General features: G+C 33.7%; 1 protein-coding gene across 1 annotated transcript in view; it reads left to right on the forward strand.

Moving 5' to 3' along the window:
• LOC131591713 (ankyrin repeat and sterile alpha motif domain-containing protein 1B-like) overlaps nucleotides 1-16,558 on the forward strand; it is a 407,097-nt gene that overhangs the window by 38,097 nt on the left and 352,442 nt on the right. The window contains exons 2-3 of the mRNA XM_058862673.1: nucleotides 6,987-7,067; nucleotides 10,770-10,926. Coding sequence (XP_058718656.1) covers nucleotides 6,987-7,067; nucleotides 10,770-10,926 — 238 coding nt within the window. The remainder of the gene's footprint in view (nucleotides 1-6,986; nucleotides 7,068-10,769; nucleotides 10,927-16,558) is intronic.

Genomic DNA, 16,558 nt, shown 5'->3' on the forward strand with positions numbered 1-16,558 from the left:
ACCTAAATTTGAATGTAGTTATGCGTGTACAGACTGTCCAATCTGAAGAGTTGTAGGACATGCCTCCCAATGACCTATGTCAACCATACAAGACCACTGGTTTCTCTAGTATTTTTAATATAGATCTCCAAAGTTGACTCACAAAATACTTAGTAAAACTTCAGCAGAAGCCTCCTCATCATCTTCTGTTCTCCAAAATTTAACCTTCTCCCTGTCTCTCAGATGATATCACCTCCTTGATTGGTCTTAACTTCAGAGACCTACAGCCACACAACTGGCTCCCTCACCTACTTTGCTGACTAATCCAGTTTGGTCTTTGTTAGTAATCACACACTGTCTCCATGGACACATGTGGGTCCTCTGATCCAAGGTCTCCTTCCAGTTTATGGTATGCAGACCCTTGTTTGCTCATTTCCTGGCCAGACTGACATATATTATCACTAACCCATCCTCTCACTCAGGTGCAGGCAGTTTGGCCCTCATGCATGCACACAGAATAGAGGCCCTTGCCCAAGAAAATAGAATCAGAATTTAATAAGACTGAGTGCAGGACACAACCAGCCTATTGTGCTGCAGAACCAACTCTACACGTGATCAACCCTTTTTGTCCTTCTATCCCTTATCCCTCTATCTTCTCAAACTTGTTCCTCCTCAAATCACCTAAATCCATCCCTTACCCCGCCTTTGGTTCCTCCCCTAAATATCCCATCAGAAATCTTACTTAATCCACATGCCCTGTAGCCCTAGACAATAGTGTCTCTCAGCTTGAAGTGTTCTCCAGCATTGTTTCATGTTGATGTGTGTCACCCCTGGGCAGTGAGGTGGAGGCTCTCACAGCACAGTTTTGAGAGGGACCCCAACAAGGTGGGGTTGTTACCCTCTGCTGGACCTGCATAGATGGGCTTTTAATGCACTGGTGACACTTCTGTGGTGAGCTCCAGAGTAGTGGTGCTAGGGTATTACTTGGTTCGCCCACCCTCTGTTGTCCCTTTGTGCTCCTTTGTATATAAACAAGAGCTGTTTATTACATAACCTAACGTGAATAAGAATTTATGTTGTTTCCAATTATCTCAGTACTATTCCAGCCTGTTCTTTGGGTACTTCACAATCGTAATGTCCTCATTTACAGGTTCTATAATTTCTCACCTCAGGACTTCCTTTAAAGTTGTTTCTTAAGTCCTAACTCTATCAAAAGGTTTTTTGTAAAACCTTTTTCTTTCAATTACAATTCTTTATCCTGAGGCTATTCAAAGGATATGGCCATATTGACTCTCTGTAAGACTCATCACAACTAAGTCTTTTCTGGATATCCAGGATTTTTGCTATCTCTATGTGTCTGGCTTTCTGCGTCTCCTCAGCCACACACTGACCTTCAGTCATTTATAATCAGCCTTTTCATAATTCTTTCCACTGGAGAAGCAATGGATGTCAGGTTGGACTAATGATGGTAGGGGTCTCATCATTCTCCAACCAAAAATACAGTTAATAACAGCAAGAATGGTAGTGAGCAAATATACTAGGTTATCTATTGGACATAAAGGTTATTTTCATACTTTTAAATGCTGCCACCCTACTCCCAGATTTTAGTCTGGGCAGATGTAGTCTGTTAAATCTATCAGTGTTCATTTACCAGTGATATTTTACAACACTTGATAAACAATAATTACTGGTAAGATACTGTTTTTTGAGTCTTACGTTGTTGGACATAATCCCATTCTTCTACGTATTTTCTTAAATTACACTTCCATGCTTGTGTTATCACTGTAAGTGTTGATCCTTCTGTTTGCATATTTGGAAAAAGATCTTTTTCTAACCCACTGTTTTAGCTAGCTCTAAGTATAGTAATGAGTAAATGTTGTATACTAAATAATCAAACTCATAATATGTATTGCACTTGAGAGATCAAATAGAAATCATGAACTGAACAGATTCAGAATGGAAATAAGACAACAGTTTAGTGGAATTCTCCAGTTTTGCTGACTTAAACTTAGGCCAAGACTATAAACAGATCAAAGTTAAAGAAAGCAAATGGAATAAGCTGCTTTAGAACCTGAACTTAAGTAACATCCTTAATCCATGAATAGTTGAATTTTGTTGTATTATTTATAATGAAGCAACTAAACAACAGGAATCACATAGGAGATAAGCACATTCAAAGCTGAAATGTTTTTGAGTCACATTTCACACTGATACAACAAAAGTTTTTAATTGGAATTATATATACAATAAGCTTTAAGCATAAAATCAGTATTAATTGAATTGATAATCCATTTGTCATTCCATTTATTTTTAATTAAAATAAAATTATTATTTTAATTTGAGATTTTTAATTCTCAGTTGCTTTATGCAATAGGTTTTTTGGTACTGGAAAGAAGGTCAAAGATAGCCTTACTCAAAAGATCATCTACTATTTTCAGTTTAATACCTATAACTGCACCTGTTTGAAATTAATCCTAAAATACATTTTTCAATGTTTATTCCCCATGTACAGTTATTTATTAGGCGTTAAAATATGACTTTCTAAAAGGGTTTTATCTCCACTGCTACTAAAAGCAAATATTTAAATTTACTTTCTTTGAAGTAATTTGAAGATATACCTCAAATTCAGCAAATGAGTGTTGATAATAGGTAAAACCATGCATGAAAAAGAAATACAATTTTTTATAGAATAATGTACCTGGCATAAAACTGGATTCCACCAAAGATGAATCCATAGAAAGAAAAAAATTCAAATTTACTAAAATGATACACTTCTATATTTGATAAGTAACATTATTAATATATAGGTTAGAGGAAGAGTTGTCAATGTGGTATATTTGTGCATGAAATAGAGAATGGGAGCTATTTTTCTGCTGTTCACAGTAAGTAATAGTATTATTATTATTTGTCTGAATCATGATACACATTATCATGTAAAAGTTTGCATTTTCAAAATTCTCTGTAATACTGACCATGTACTTTGTATAAACTGACAGCACAACTGAACATGTGCATGAATGTGGGCAGAATACTGATAAAGAGCCTGGCTGTGTGCTCAAAAGACTTTATTCAATTTGCTTCTGTCAGATTAACAAAAAGCATGGAAATTTTGGAAGATTTTGGCTGAGAACAAGATAAATTCCTGTAATACGTATTTATTCTGTGGAACACAGGAACAGTAAGAGGCTGTGTAAATCTGAACTGGTGTTTGCCATTGACATCAGTGGAAAGAGGATGAAGTTCAGAATGTCATGTCATCAAGCAGCTTTCTAAGATTTTTAAAAATTCTTATCATTGATCACCAAAAAGATTTTCCTTTCACCTTAGCAAAACTACTATATAAGGACCAGAAATATTTTTGCATAGTCATGAAATAGTATAATGATAATGGAGTGATATAATGCAGATATATATACAGAGAGGAAATGCGATGCATAAAAAAATTATGGGTTCCTTGCAAGCATAGTTCTTGTACTGTTGATGGGGAATGTGTTTGAGATGATTATCTGGAAAAAGCTTTTATTTCCTTGCTTTTCTGTTAATTTGTGTGTAACAACAGCCATTTCACAATTATTTCTTTCCAGAAAGCATAGCAAAATAAGAAATCAATCAACGAACCATCTTTCTACCTGTCATTTTCATGCTTCTTTGAAATACTACTCTTTATATGTAACTATTTAAGCAGATGAAAAAAAAAAAAAAAAGAAAAACAATAGTAATTTTCTGACCAAGTAAAGAGTATTTTCAATTAATATTTGACATCACTTCATAAGGCCAATATACCTTGTCCACAGTGAAAGCAGACTGTAAGAAGGAGATCTTTCTGCTTTCAGCAATAATGTAGATAGTATAACAGACTTCTGTTTATTTGTGCTTTACTTTGGCAAGACGTCATGGAAGAAACTAATTGATAATCGTGTTTTAATTCATTGTTGAATAAAAACTAGTTTTTTGCACAAAAAGTAATTTCAATTACTTTCTTAAAATACATTAAGCAATAGGAAGGTTTTAATTTACTGATGTACATAGGAAAACAGATTCCTAACTTACTAATGCATGCCCCATTAAGAAGTTTGATTACTGACTGCATCAAAGTATTAGAAAAAAATATATTTTTGAAAACATTCAGTATTAATGGTATTCTAAAGAACCACTAATTTTCTGTCAACAAATATTCTTTTCTGGAGATTGAATGGTATTTGTTTTCTGTCAGATTCTCCTTAGTGTTGCTTTCACAAATGATTTAATACACAGATAAATCAATATATTTAATGATTCTTCACATATCATATACATTTATGATACTAAAGAAGGGGTATTTAGGTTTTTCCTCAATCTCTATTCCACTTTTGTTTGAAGTCAAATGCTTTGTATTGAGCTTATAGATGGCTGGACTTTTGTCCCACTGTATTCTGATTGCAACAGAAGAGCTTTAGCTAAAGCTGGGAGTTTTATAATGTAAGAATTTGTATTCAGACTGTCCAATTTGAATTTGATTCTCAGTTATCAAATCATAAATATCCCATATATATATATACTGGACCTACATTCCTTTTGTAAGAAATAATGTTCCAATACTGTCGCAATCCAAGAGAGGATTTTTGCACTGTGCCAAGGGATGAGTCCTGCAGCCGAGTCCTGCTCATGCTTGCTGTGTTCTGTAGTTTGATAACCACGCTGTGATTTTGAGCATGTCTTTGTGTACCCTTTGGGAGCTGCTAGTGATTACTCTGTCCATCCTGTCTTGTGTCTCTGAGTCATCAGCATTTACTCATTGTCTTTTGTCCTTTGCCTCTCACCCACCCAACCTGCATGTCCTGAGGAGTTACACATAAGTGCATTTATATATGCTTTAATAAAGTTTTAGAGCTGTTTTTTTATAAATCAGAATAGTTTCAGTTCAAAAATATTTCCTAAGATCAGAGTCAGGAAATACAACAATGTTTTAATTAATAAATGGATTAAAGAAGAAAATTAGGAGAGAATAAGTATTATCTTATGTGTCGAGTTTTGGTGGGAGTTTTTTGTTTTTAGTTTTTTTGTGGGTTGTTTGGTTTTTTATTCATGATGCCTAGCACATCATAAACAGTACATGAACACTTGAATCCTTGCATTTTGAAAAAACAACCAACAGACAAATCCCAACAACTCTAAGTCAAAGCAAGCAAGCTATCAAAATCAAGTGAATTATGTTCTGGTTCGTAGTGTATTTTCTTTTTTGGTAATATTTAAAATCTTACTTTCTATACACTTCTTGTTTTCTTCATTCTCCTATAAGCTGGTATACATCAAAGGATGAAAATATAATTCAATAAATAAGACAATAATCGATAAACATTATGCAGAAGTATAAGGGAGGTTGTACCTTATCAATAAATAAAGATTTATTTCCTTCTAGTAGATAGAAAGCTTGGCCTTTGCCATACAAATAACATCTGTCTATCAGGAGCTATCTGTTCAGGAACTTAATTTTTGCTATGCCATGAAGTTAAAATAATTTCCTTGAATTGAAAAGATTAGAGTGACTTTTTGTATCTGAAAGTTGCCGTCTGTAGAAAAGAGCATCTGTAGATGTTGGAGCAGATTTTTTAAAAAGTCACTTTTTTTTTTTTTCTTCTTCTTTTCACCCAAGAAAATAATTCAACCCTGTTCTTCCAAGAAATTAAATTGCAGGGAGAGGTGAGGTACCCAGCATTATGTAGAATTATGCTCACTGCAGAACACAATGTTTCACACAAATAATTCTGTATGCACACAGTATTACTTGGGGGAAAACAACTTCTTAAGTTTATGAGCTAATGAATCACTCCAATACACACAATCAAAAAGAGACCAGTCTACATCAGTATTCCCTAGTGTGCATATATATATATATCTATGTATATAAATATATATTCCATTTTATGGGTAATAAAATACAGATTCAATAGTAAATAATTCTTAAAAATCATATATTAAGCATAATGTCATTTTACTAATGGTAGATAATGAAAAATGTCAATATGAAAAATTCTTTTTACTTGTTAGTTTCAAATTATTTTCTTTAAACTACAGCACTTGATTCTAATGTATGAAGTGAAGGAAAATATGGCTTGCCAATGGATGTTTAGCATTGTATTAGAAATGAAAGAAAACAGGCTGTAATTCAGGAGTCAAAATTTTGTACTCAGGAAGTTTTAATACTGATGATTGAAAGCTGTTACGGAAGGGTAAATTGCTTCTTTAAGGGATACAATCAGTTTCAAATGTAATCGGTTAGACAAAATAGCCTGCTAGTTTTCAATACACCTCTGTTATCCAATTTCCAGGGCTTGATTTTGTTGTTGGTTTTGGTAGATTAGCACCCATGTTTTCCACTTTGAAACAAAATCTGTCCTTTAGTGTTTTTTGAAGAGTCCATAATAGATCATGAATCTCATTAAACAGGTTATGTAATGAAGCTGAATGTAAAATACAGAAAGATAACAAAATAGAATTTAATTAATTTATTTTTAAAGGCATATCTAATTTATTTTAAGAATATAATCAGCTAAAGTGGGAGCTAAAATATCAAGTTAAGTAAAAAGAATAAATTTCCTGTCCCTTTAAACAATTTGATTGGTTCCAACTAATCTGATGCTTGTTTGATTCTAGACTGACCTAAAGACAATGATTACATACTTGTGGAAAAGTAGTACAAAATCAGATGATAACGTCAGTGTAATTACCAGAATAATAGAGGGAGAAGAGATCTAATTGAAATGACTATTCTGTCATTAGTCTTTGAGTCTGCCCTATATACAGTTCATGACTCATATATAGATGGATGTGTAAAATTATTTTTATAAATAAATTATATTGCTATCAAGATGACATTTGCTATTTTAAGTTTCTTTCAAGGTAATTCATCTCTTAAAGTTTTATCACACTTGTTGCAGAGATCTTTGGATTATTTGTGGATTAAATTTCTGACACTTCTGTACTTTCCAAGCCAAAAAATTAACTTCACAATTTTTCTGTATTTGCAGCATCTGGCGAGGACCAAACATAAACTGCACTGACAGTTCAGGTTATACTGCTTTACATCATGCAGCTTTAAATGGACACAAGTAAGTGCCTCACATTTAGTTTTTATGTAGAATGGTATTTAACTATGTAATGCAAGAAAATACAGCATAGTTCTGTAACTTGTACCAAAAATTGGCAAACCCTGACTTTTTAAAAAAGCCTTATTTTCAATGGAATATATTAATATAAGATGTTTTGACACAGTCCTCAGTATTAATAAGTAGTAATGACAAATGTGAAATGTTTAAAACTATTGATTCTATACTGCTTCTTCCAAATTCTTCCTCAGTTTTGGGGAAATTTAGCATTGTTACTGCTAGTCTTGGTTCTAGTGTTTTTCCATTGCTGGGAAATCACAGCAGAAAATATTGTGTTATGTTTCTGTGTGTATGTACATATGTATAGAGTGTCAACATTTTAGGAAGCAATTTTGTGAAACAGAACAGTAGAGATTAATTGTTATCAAGGCAAAAGTAACATGAAAAAAAATTTATTAATTATACACTTGAAAGCAGGAAAAAGAAGGGTATTTTCACTAAAGAAAGTTTTGACGTAAAACTTTGGTTAACTGCTCTGTGGGAGGTAAGGAATTGATCCAAACTCAGCTGAAATTAAGAGTGATTTGTATGAATTTTAATGTGATTTTGGACTATCCATAAAATAACACATGTATACATAATTATTATGTGTTTACTTTACACATTGCACAATTTTTGCATCCTTCTAAGGATAAATTAAAATTTTAGGATGTGTCTTCAATTGTATTCTAGAAAGGTGCCTATTTTCTTTAAGATGGATTAATCTTTTTATGAATATGCGATATTTTTTCTGAATAAATATATGAAGTAAACTCTTGAACCAGATATTGTGCATTTTCCAAAGTTTCAGCTGTGTAGGAAGGTTCAGAATAATCCATTAATATATTTTTATCTCCATGAAATTAGGTCTAAGTTCTTATTATGGTCTATTAAACTCAGCATTTTTGTTCATGATTTATGGATTGTTTCTAGTGCTATTGCTAATTTTTGATGACCAAACCCGAAGCATTGGCTTGCAAAGATTGCTGGTTTTAAATAGATGAAAACTGGGTTTAGTGTATTTAATACTGGCAATAAAATAATAGTTACACAGAAAGTTAAAAATATTGCTGTATAAACATTGAAACTATCAGAGGTTTCAAGTGAATCCTAGCAATATAAAGTATCAAATCCCAAAACATACAAAAGCCAAATGATGATTTCAGATGTAGTATTGACCAAACTTTTTCTGAGGACAGGGAGGACTTAAAAACTTGGATTTATGTACAGCAGCAGATATAACTGCAGCCTTTGAAAAGTGCAGTGTTGGCTGCTATGACCCCATACACTCACAGCAGGATAAGTAGCAGTAACTGACATCACAATTATACCTTCTTACATTAAAGAAAACTGAAATACGTCGTGAGATATTTTGTGGTAAATCATGAGGGTTTCAGGACCTGTTATCCAAACCATTATACTGATCCTGCTGCAACGGCAGCATGGCCAGCGAGAGAATTAGACAGACACCTGGTGATTCTAATTTTGTTAGTCATCACAAATAAAAAATAAATTACTTTACACTCTATTTGAGTTTTTGAACTTGATATTCAAAATCAAAACGGCATACAATCATTTGACACAAGAATCTTTCCACTTAGGAGAAGTTCCTGTCCTTTAAAAACTTCTGGGATTTTAATTTTTCCCACTTTACAGTAGGTTGAACCTGAGGGATTTCAAAGTTTTTCAAGAAAAGTAAGAACATAAGAATTTGTGGCTGAGATACTTTTTGGACACCATTGTTCAAATCCTTGCTTGATCACTGTGTGTGATGAATTCCCTCCTCCTTGGTTATTCTGGGATCATTTTCTTTCCTTGGGAAACCATTCAGCTTTATCTAAGTAATTAAATCATATCTGGGGCAGACACTGGAATCTCAGTCTCCCTAAGTAATTTCACTTATCCCAGTAATGTTACTGGGCTAAGGACTTTGAGTCTTCTCCTCTCTGAAATGTATTTGTACAAAATGAAAAAGTTCTGCCAAAGCACTAAAGAAGTCTCACCCTAGATAAGTGTAATGGGGTAGGGCATTCTTGAAGGATGAAGGAGATGCATGTTCTATTTTGTAGCTTGAATGTCGCAATAGGCTCTCCCCAAAAATTCATTTGTTTTTATCTCTAGATTTCATATGTGCAGGGCTTTTCTACTGACTTTCTTCCACATAGTTCAATTTATGCTTCCTCTGTTTGGTCTTCCTTTCAGATGAACTGCTGTGTACGTCTAGCTCTCATTGGACCATTTACTGCAAAACTATTATTTAATGGGAAGTCTCTCAAACCTTACGTATACTAAAGAGTTTCCCTCAAGAGTCCCTTTTCTGGAACTTTTTGTGTAGCAGAAGTCTTTCTGTAGTGGAGCTGCTCTTTCTTGGCTGTTCTCATGGTATTTGACCTTGTCAGGAGTAACCAAAATCCAGCTTAAATTTTCCTCAAAGCTTTGATGAGATGACTCCAGTATCTTTTGAAGTCAGCTGGGAGTTTCTTTTGACCTGGATATATTCCCTCATAACTTGCCACAATTTTCTTTCAATATGCAATTAAATAAGGTTCCTTCAAGGTTGGAAGAATAATTGCCTTAGATTTATCTTCTGTCTTAATTTGTAGTCAATTTTGTAGTCATTTTTGGTCATAATATGGGCTACATTGAGCTCCCTCCCCTCACTGTTTTTTTTGAGCCAAATCACTAAGTCGGTGTTTCCATATTTGTAAAAAATGTGCATAGAACTGCCCACACTGGATCATAGATTCTCTTAGCTTAATAACTAATGAGACCTGACTGTGTCAAACTATGAGACTACAAATGCAGCAATAAGACAGAATTTATTTACTTTCTGACATACTTGTTAATGTTATCATGCCACACAGCTGATTTTTATGTTTAGCTTTTGAAGTTAAGTACAGGAGACTGCTTAAAAATCAGGGATGCAGTATACCAACTTATGCTAATCTTTCACTTAATGTATGATAAGCCACACCAAAAGTACTGAAAGGAATATAAAGAGAATTAAAATGGTAATAAGTCACTTTTCCCCTCACTACTACAAGGCAGCTGAATGTGGGAAATGAAAATAGAAGCAGTTATTTCACAGAAGTTATACATAGAAGCTATTTCAAATACCTAGCTAGATCATCAAATTGTTTCCTAACTGTCTTTTAGATAATGCCTTAAAGAAGAGGAAAAACTATTACTTAAGCCTTACAGTAAATTGTCCTCTTGTCATCCTGCCTCCAGAATTCAGCAGTGATGGGGCCAAAAGTATTTCTCTGCCTTTAGTGCCTTGAGGGACATGCCCAGGTTCTAGATGGGAAAATTCTAAAAATGATTCTGTGGTCAGGTGATCCTATTGAAAGAAACAGATTTAGAAAGCTGATGATAATATTGTTCATGGTATTCATAAGAAGCAAGAATCTTTACAATTAATAGCATTTTGTCTATGTTTTACTCTTTCATTTTCAGAAATTATTCTATTAATAAATAATATTAATTAATTAATTAATTAAACAATATTATTATAGTCTTCACTCTTGATAGCTGTTTCACTTGAGGTACAGGTTTGGGTTTTTTTTCTATTTTCCATTCTAAAAATACTGGTAATATGTATGTTCATGTAAAAACTTAATAAAATTAGCTTCCTGTCCATTTTTAGATTTACCTCCTGTTTTCCAGGGATATAGTTCTCAAATTACTTCAGTATGAAGCATCAACTAATGTAGCAGATAATAAAGGTTACTTTCCTATACACTTGGCTGCTTGGAGAGGAGATGTAGATATTGTGAAGATTCTCATCCATCATGGACCATCACACTCCAGAGTGAATGAACAGGTGAAGTGATAAAAAATATTTTATGTGCATCATCAGAAAAAAACCCTGCACATATTCTTTAGGTCTAACCAATTTATAGATAAGTTAAAAAAGTCTATTTTCCATTGTTTCAGTAATTTCTTCTCCAAGATTGATAAAATCTTTCATTATAAACATACCAGATACATTTCTTCTGGATAGGCACTGACCTAAAGAATATTAGATTAAAAAAGTAAGGAAAAAACTTCTTTTTGTTTTGGAAAAATCACATCAAGACATACTCTAACTATGCATCTTTTCTGTATGGTTGTAAATTTGCACAAACTGTGGGTTTTTTTACTGTATTAGATATTAAGTTCCTGAAAATCTTTGAGATAAAATTAATGTCCTTGGTCTATTTTAAGAGTACTGTAAATTATCAGATATGCAGAGGTAAATCAAAAACCAGATGGACTGCATGGATGCATGTGCAGCAGAAAGGACACATAAAAAGACCAAGAAAAGTTATAAGAGTATTACAGCATGTAAGGGCAGTATAAGCATGTTGCATTCTGCTGTCAAACATATGGTACACCTTCTGTTTTTCTTCTGTATATTCTTACATGGTCCATTCATAGGATTAATATTAAGAAATAGAAAGAAGCTGATTAAAATTTGACACCATCTAGGCTGACCTGCTAAAGAACTGAAGTAGGCTGTGAAATACAGATAGTAACTATTGAGCATTTGCTAGGGTAGTCAGTTGGAATGTGAAGGTGGGAGTTATCTCCTAATTCAGATCTAAGCTATAATGTCTATATTGTCTGCATGTGCACCTCTTGGTTCCACAGAGGTCTTGTCTGTGTAATCACAGGAGCCAACAGGGCTGTTCAGATGACTGAAAGGAGGATTCAAGTGTCCAAACACAGAAATGCAGTACCTTCTGAGGCCCTGCACTAGCAGAGACATCTGCATGGGCCTGAGAGTGTGACAGAGGGTGTTCAGAATTTCCAGGTCCTTGTGGAGTGGGTGGTAAGGTCCAGGTACAGTACCGCCTGGCACCCCACAGCACCTCAAATGGCAAAGTGCAATCCAACAAATTAATTGTCCTCTCAGTGCCTACATTAGTGTGGCCAGAAGGCAGACTGTGAAAAGATAAGAAATGTGAGACCTAGATTACAAACACTTAACCAGTGTGAGATGCCATGCTTTGAGTAATCTGTTCGATCTCTGAAGTTATGCACCTAGCCATTGGAATCCATACAATAACTAGGATATGAATATCAAGTATTAGTGCAGAAAATATAGGAAAATAAAGTAATAAAATACGTCCATGTGACAGTTTTCTGGGAAATTCTGTAATACTCTGACACATTCTAGAAAAAAAACAAAACTCAAAATTTGTCATTCTGTGATTTCAGTTTCAGATTAACATAATTATCCAACTTTCTCATTCTCATCAGCTGTCTTATGTAGGATGAAACCAGTTGAACTGTAGGATTACCTTTTGTCAAGGAGAGGTTTTTACAGTTTTATTTATGCATCAAAACAAAAAGCAACTGTTGGATTGTAAGTCACGCATTTGCTTGAAGACATGACGTATTTTCTACTGACAGAATACTGGAAGCTGTGTAGAAACTTCAGAGAGGGTGAGAGTGAAAAAGATATTTCAGTAAGACTAGAAAGAGAAACGTAAATTCAAACCCACTTCTCCCCAGTCCCACATGTACTTCCAGACTTCTAGAATATTGTCAAACTTGATTAGGTGTGCTGTATCTGGTTTGGTCACTGGAGCAAATAAGCAGGGATACCCTAATACTTCTATATGCCAGTGACTCAAGAAAGATCCTCAGATGTCTTCCTGTTTATGCATTTAACCCAAAAACATGTGAGCAATTCTCACAATAAATGTTGCATCTTAAGTCTTTTAAGAGAATCTTAATCATATTAAACTTTGAACTCATGCATACAGAGTTTTTCTGACCTTATAAATTCCTTGGTGTTCCACTCTAGACAATGGCCAGGTTTAGCATGTGGACTACTTTGCTGGCACCTACTTTCCTCTGCTAATTAGCACTGTACGCAGGAGAATATTCTCTGTATCCCAGGAAGAGGGAAATGTCGTGTTGTTATAGAGCCACCTCCACCCACGTATCCTCAAATAACGCCTGAGAGGCATCCTCACCCTGACGCCTGGTGTACATTCATATGAGCCTGTAGAATTCTGAGGCTTTTGCTTATTTGCAGAGAGGCTCTCTAAGGCAGGGGACTCCTCAAAGCTCTCATAACTTCTCTCTTGAGCTGAAGCTATGGCTTGTAAGAAATCCTGGACTACTTTTCTTTCCTTTTTCTTCTGATAGTTGGAGATAAGGACATCCATATTTCATTACACTTTTTCACCACAGCAAATGGTGCACTCAAGTCAGATGTTTTTCCTCTGATTTTGCTGTGGTTTTTCTGTTTGTTTGTTGGGTTTTTTTAGAGATCACGTTAAGATGTAATTGTTTGCATTTTAAGAAAATAATTTTGTTCATGATTTTAAAATTATTGCAACTAATTTGTAACACATTTTTGTTTTCATCTATCTGATGGAAATCCTGTGTGAAGGTAATGCTTCTAAATACTTATGTGAAAAAAATGAACGACTGAACGAAGAAATAAACGACAGGTTCATGATGCATAAATGTATATTACATGAAATAATGGATTTTATGTGGTATATTTTAAATTGATCAAACTGCATTCTACACTTTCAAAATGCAGTAAAGTAGCACCATAGCATCATATCCAACCATATCCAGCATATAAAGCTCTGAATGCCCCCTGCTGTTCCTATTACATAAAATTGGAACAAGCAGTAAAGAGACAAACAGTTAAATGACAATTATATTGTGGGGGTGGTGGAATGTAGACTGCCAACTCTACACACAAAGAACAGTTACAGCATAACAATTACAAAAGAAGAATTCTATCCCTGTTTAATGTAGGAGTCTTGACAGGTATGGTGTGTTTTAAATCATAAAATATGGTGACATTGCAAAAATATGTTTAACTTCATTGATGGAGATTTAAAATTATGTCAATTATAAACTGAATTAAGACAGTATGAGATCAAGATTTGTTAATTGATAATACCAAATAAAATAAAAAGGTATGCTGTTAATAGTCAAACTACTTACATATTTATTTATGTAAGGACATCTGAATAGCTAAAACATTTGTTGTGGCAACTTTCATCATAATATTGCATAATCAATAACAAATCCTAATCTATGAAAAAATGGTTAATTATCAGTCACATATAGGTCAATATGTAGTATTTGTTTTTTTCTCAGGAAAAAATGTGAATAAAATCAGGGAAAAATAGAAATATATATTATTAAATACAAATAAAATATATTCCAATTATATACATATATATATATATATATATACACACACACATATATACGGAATATGAATTGTGAAAAATTCACAGGGAAAAATGCAAACACTTCTGAAATTTTTATGGATTCGATGTGCTGTAGAATTTGCCTGTACATCAAATTGTAATTGCCACAAAACCCACCCACATTTCTTTAAAGCTGTTCAACAATTCTTCTGAAATGTGAAGAAAAATAGTTCAGGATGCATTAATTTGATGTGAACACCTAAATTTTAACATACTGCTAACTTCTCCACATCATGCAAATGAAACACATATATGTTTCTCTCAATGACACCTCAGGACTTCCAGTTCCTAAATAGCCTGCAAACACAATATTTTTCAAATTAATTTGATTTTACTCTTCAATTAATTTGAGACTAGTGGATGAATTTCAGAGTTTCCCTTGCAAGTCTTACTGTACTTTCATTTGAAGAAAAAGCGGGTACATGCAATCTTTCTGATTTAAGCCAATTTGCAAGAATAAATTGGAATTTTTTTTTTCAAAGTTGTCAACCATATTGCATTACTTTTTTTATATTGTTTACATAAGTAAAAGTGAATTTCAATGGGAAGGCAGTAGATTTGATTTTGATTCACACTGAATAATTTGCAGATAAACTTATTTTATTTTTTCAGAATTATTAACTTCTTGGTGGAAGTTCTCAGCAAACTGTCTTCCTGATTTAATACATAAAGTAAGACCATCCTGAGGTCATTCCTTTCTCTGTCTTGCATTTATTCTTTCACTTATTTTTTCTCTATTTAATTTTTTTAGTTATTAAAGTCTTAATTTTTGTGTTGTTTCTCCTCTGACTACATTTGAGTATATTCAGCATATAGATAGATATTTCCAAAATCTCCCATTATTCCCTCCTTCTTTAATTTAAACTTAAATTCTAATTTCATAACTGAGAAAATAGCAAAAAGCTTTTTGTAACAAATCTCTTGTTCACTTATTTTACACTTGGGATTATGTGACAAAGAAATGTCTCAGTGATTTAGGAAGTCTCCTTTTTCAAGTTCAGCATCAAAATTCTTCGATAAATAAAAGAGGTGAGCATCCTTTGGAAAGGTCTATTAAATCACTACTGGAGTTATTATTGCTTGTACAGTACTTGCATGGACTTTAGGAGATTTAAAACTTGCTTAACAAAAAAAAAAAAAAAAAAAAGGACTACACAACTATGCAATAAATGTCCTGAATTTACCCACAGTTTAATAGTGGCTTCACAAGGGCCTATATAATATTCATGATAGCCATTCATTTTCTTGATACTTCCTGTACTTCTTCACTATCAGACTGCCAAGCTACAATAACTGTCTCTATAATGTATTTGCTAATCTGCCCTGTAATGAATAGACCTCAAGATACGCTGTACATTTTGCAGTGGCACACATCCTTAGCAGCTAAATGATGTAGCACAGCCTGAAATACTGATGAGATGCAGAGCTGTGAAGGCACAATTCAGTTTGCAGCCACACCAGCCTGAGTTCTGGCTGTATGTGGAAGAGAAGAGATTCAGAGAAAGGCTACAGAAGGTCAGGATTATGCCCATAAAAAGACCCTTGTAACAAATAATGAAGAAAATTTTTAAAAGGTTAAAAGCTGAATCATAGAATGCTTTCCTTATTTCTGAACAAGGTCCTTTGGACATAAGAGTAACCATTTTAATAATAAAAATATTATTAGAGAATATTAGAGACTTTTTTAATACTATGTTTGCATAATATTGGTCTATTCTTTTTACCTTACATTTTGTATGTCTTTAGTTGGTTCTTATTTCTTGATCTTTCTTTTTCTAGAACCATTCAGTCATAGAATCTGTCTTGTAGTTGCTAATATATTGCGAAGTATATGAAATTTCTACGAGGATTCTAGTCTTTTTCATCAGCACTTGATGTATTATTTGGTCCTTGGATATCAAATTTAAAGCTCTAATTACAGAATAGTAATTCACATGCAGTTACTTTATAGCTGATTACCTGCTCATTTGCAATGACTGTTAACACATAAACTTTCTGTACTCCAGAAACAATTGTTTATGCTTGGAAGTGAAAATACAGGCAACAGCACTAAATTATTACCAATCTATTGGAGAATTTTTTTGTCTCTCCTCTCCTCTCCTCTCCTCTCCTCTCCTCTCCTCTCCTCTCCTCTCCTCTCCTCTCCTCTCCTCTCCTCTCCTCTCCTCTCCGAACCTCTCCGAACCTCTCCGAACCTCTCCGAACCTCTCCGAACCTCTCCGA

The sequence above is a fragment of the Poecile atricapillus genome, chromosome W (genome assembly GCF_030490865.1).
Source record: "Poecile atricapillus isolate bPoeAtr1 chromosome W, bPoeAtr1.hap1, whole genome shotgun sequence".
Classification (NCBI taxonomy): Eukaryota; Metazoa; Chordata; class Aves; order Passeriformes; family Paridae; genus Poecile; species Poecile atricapillus.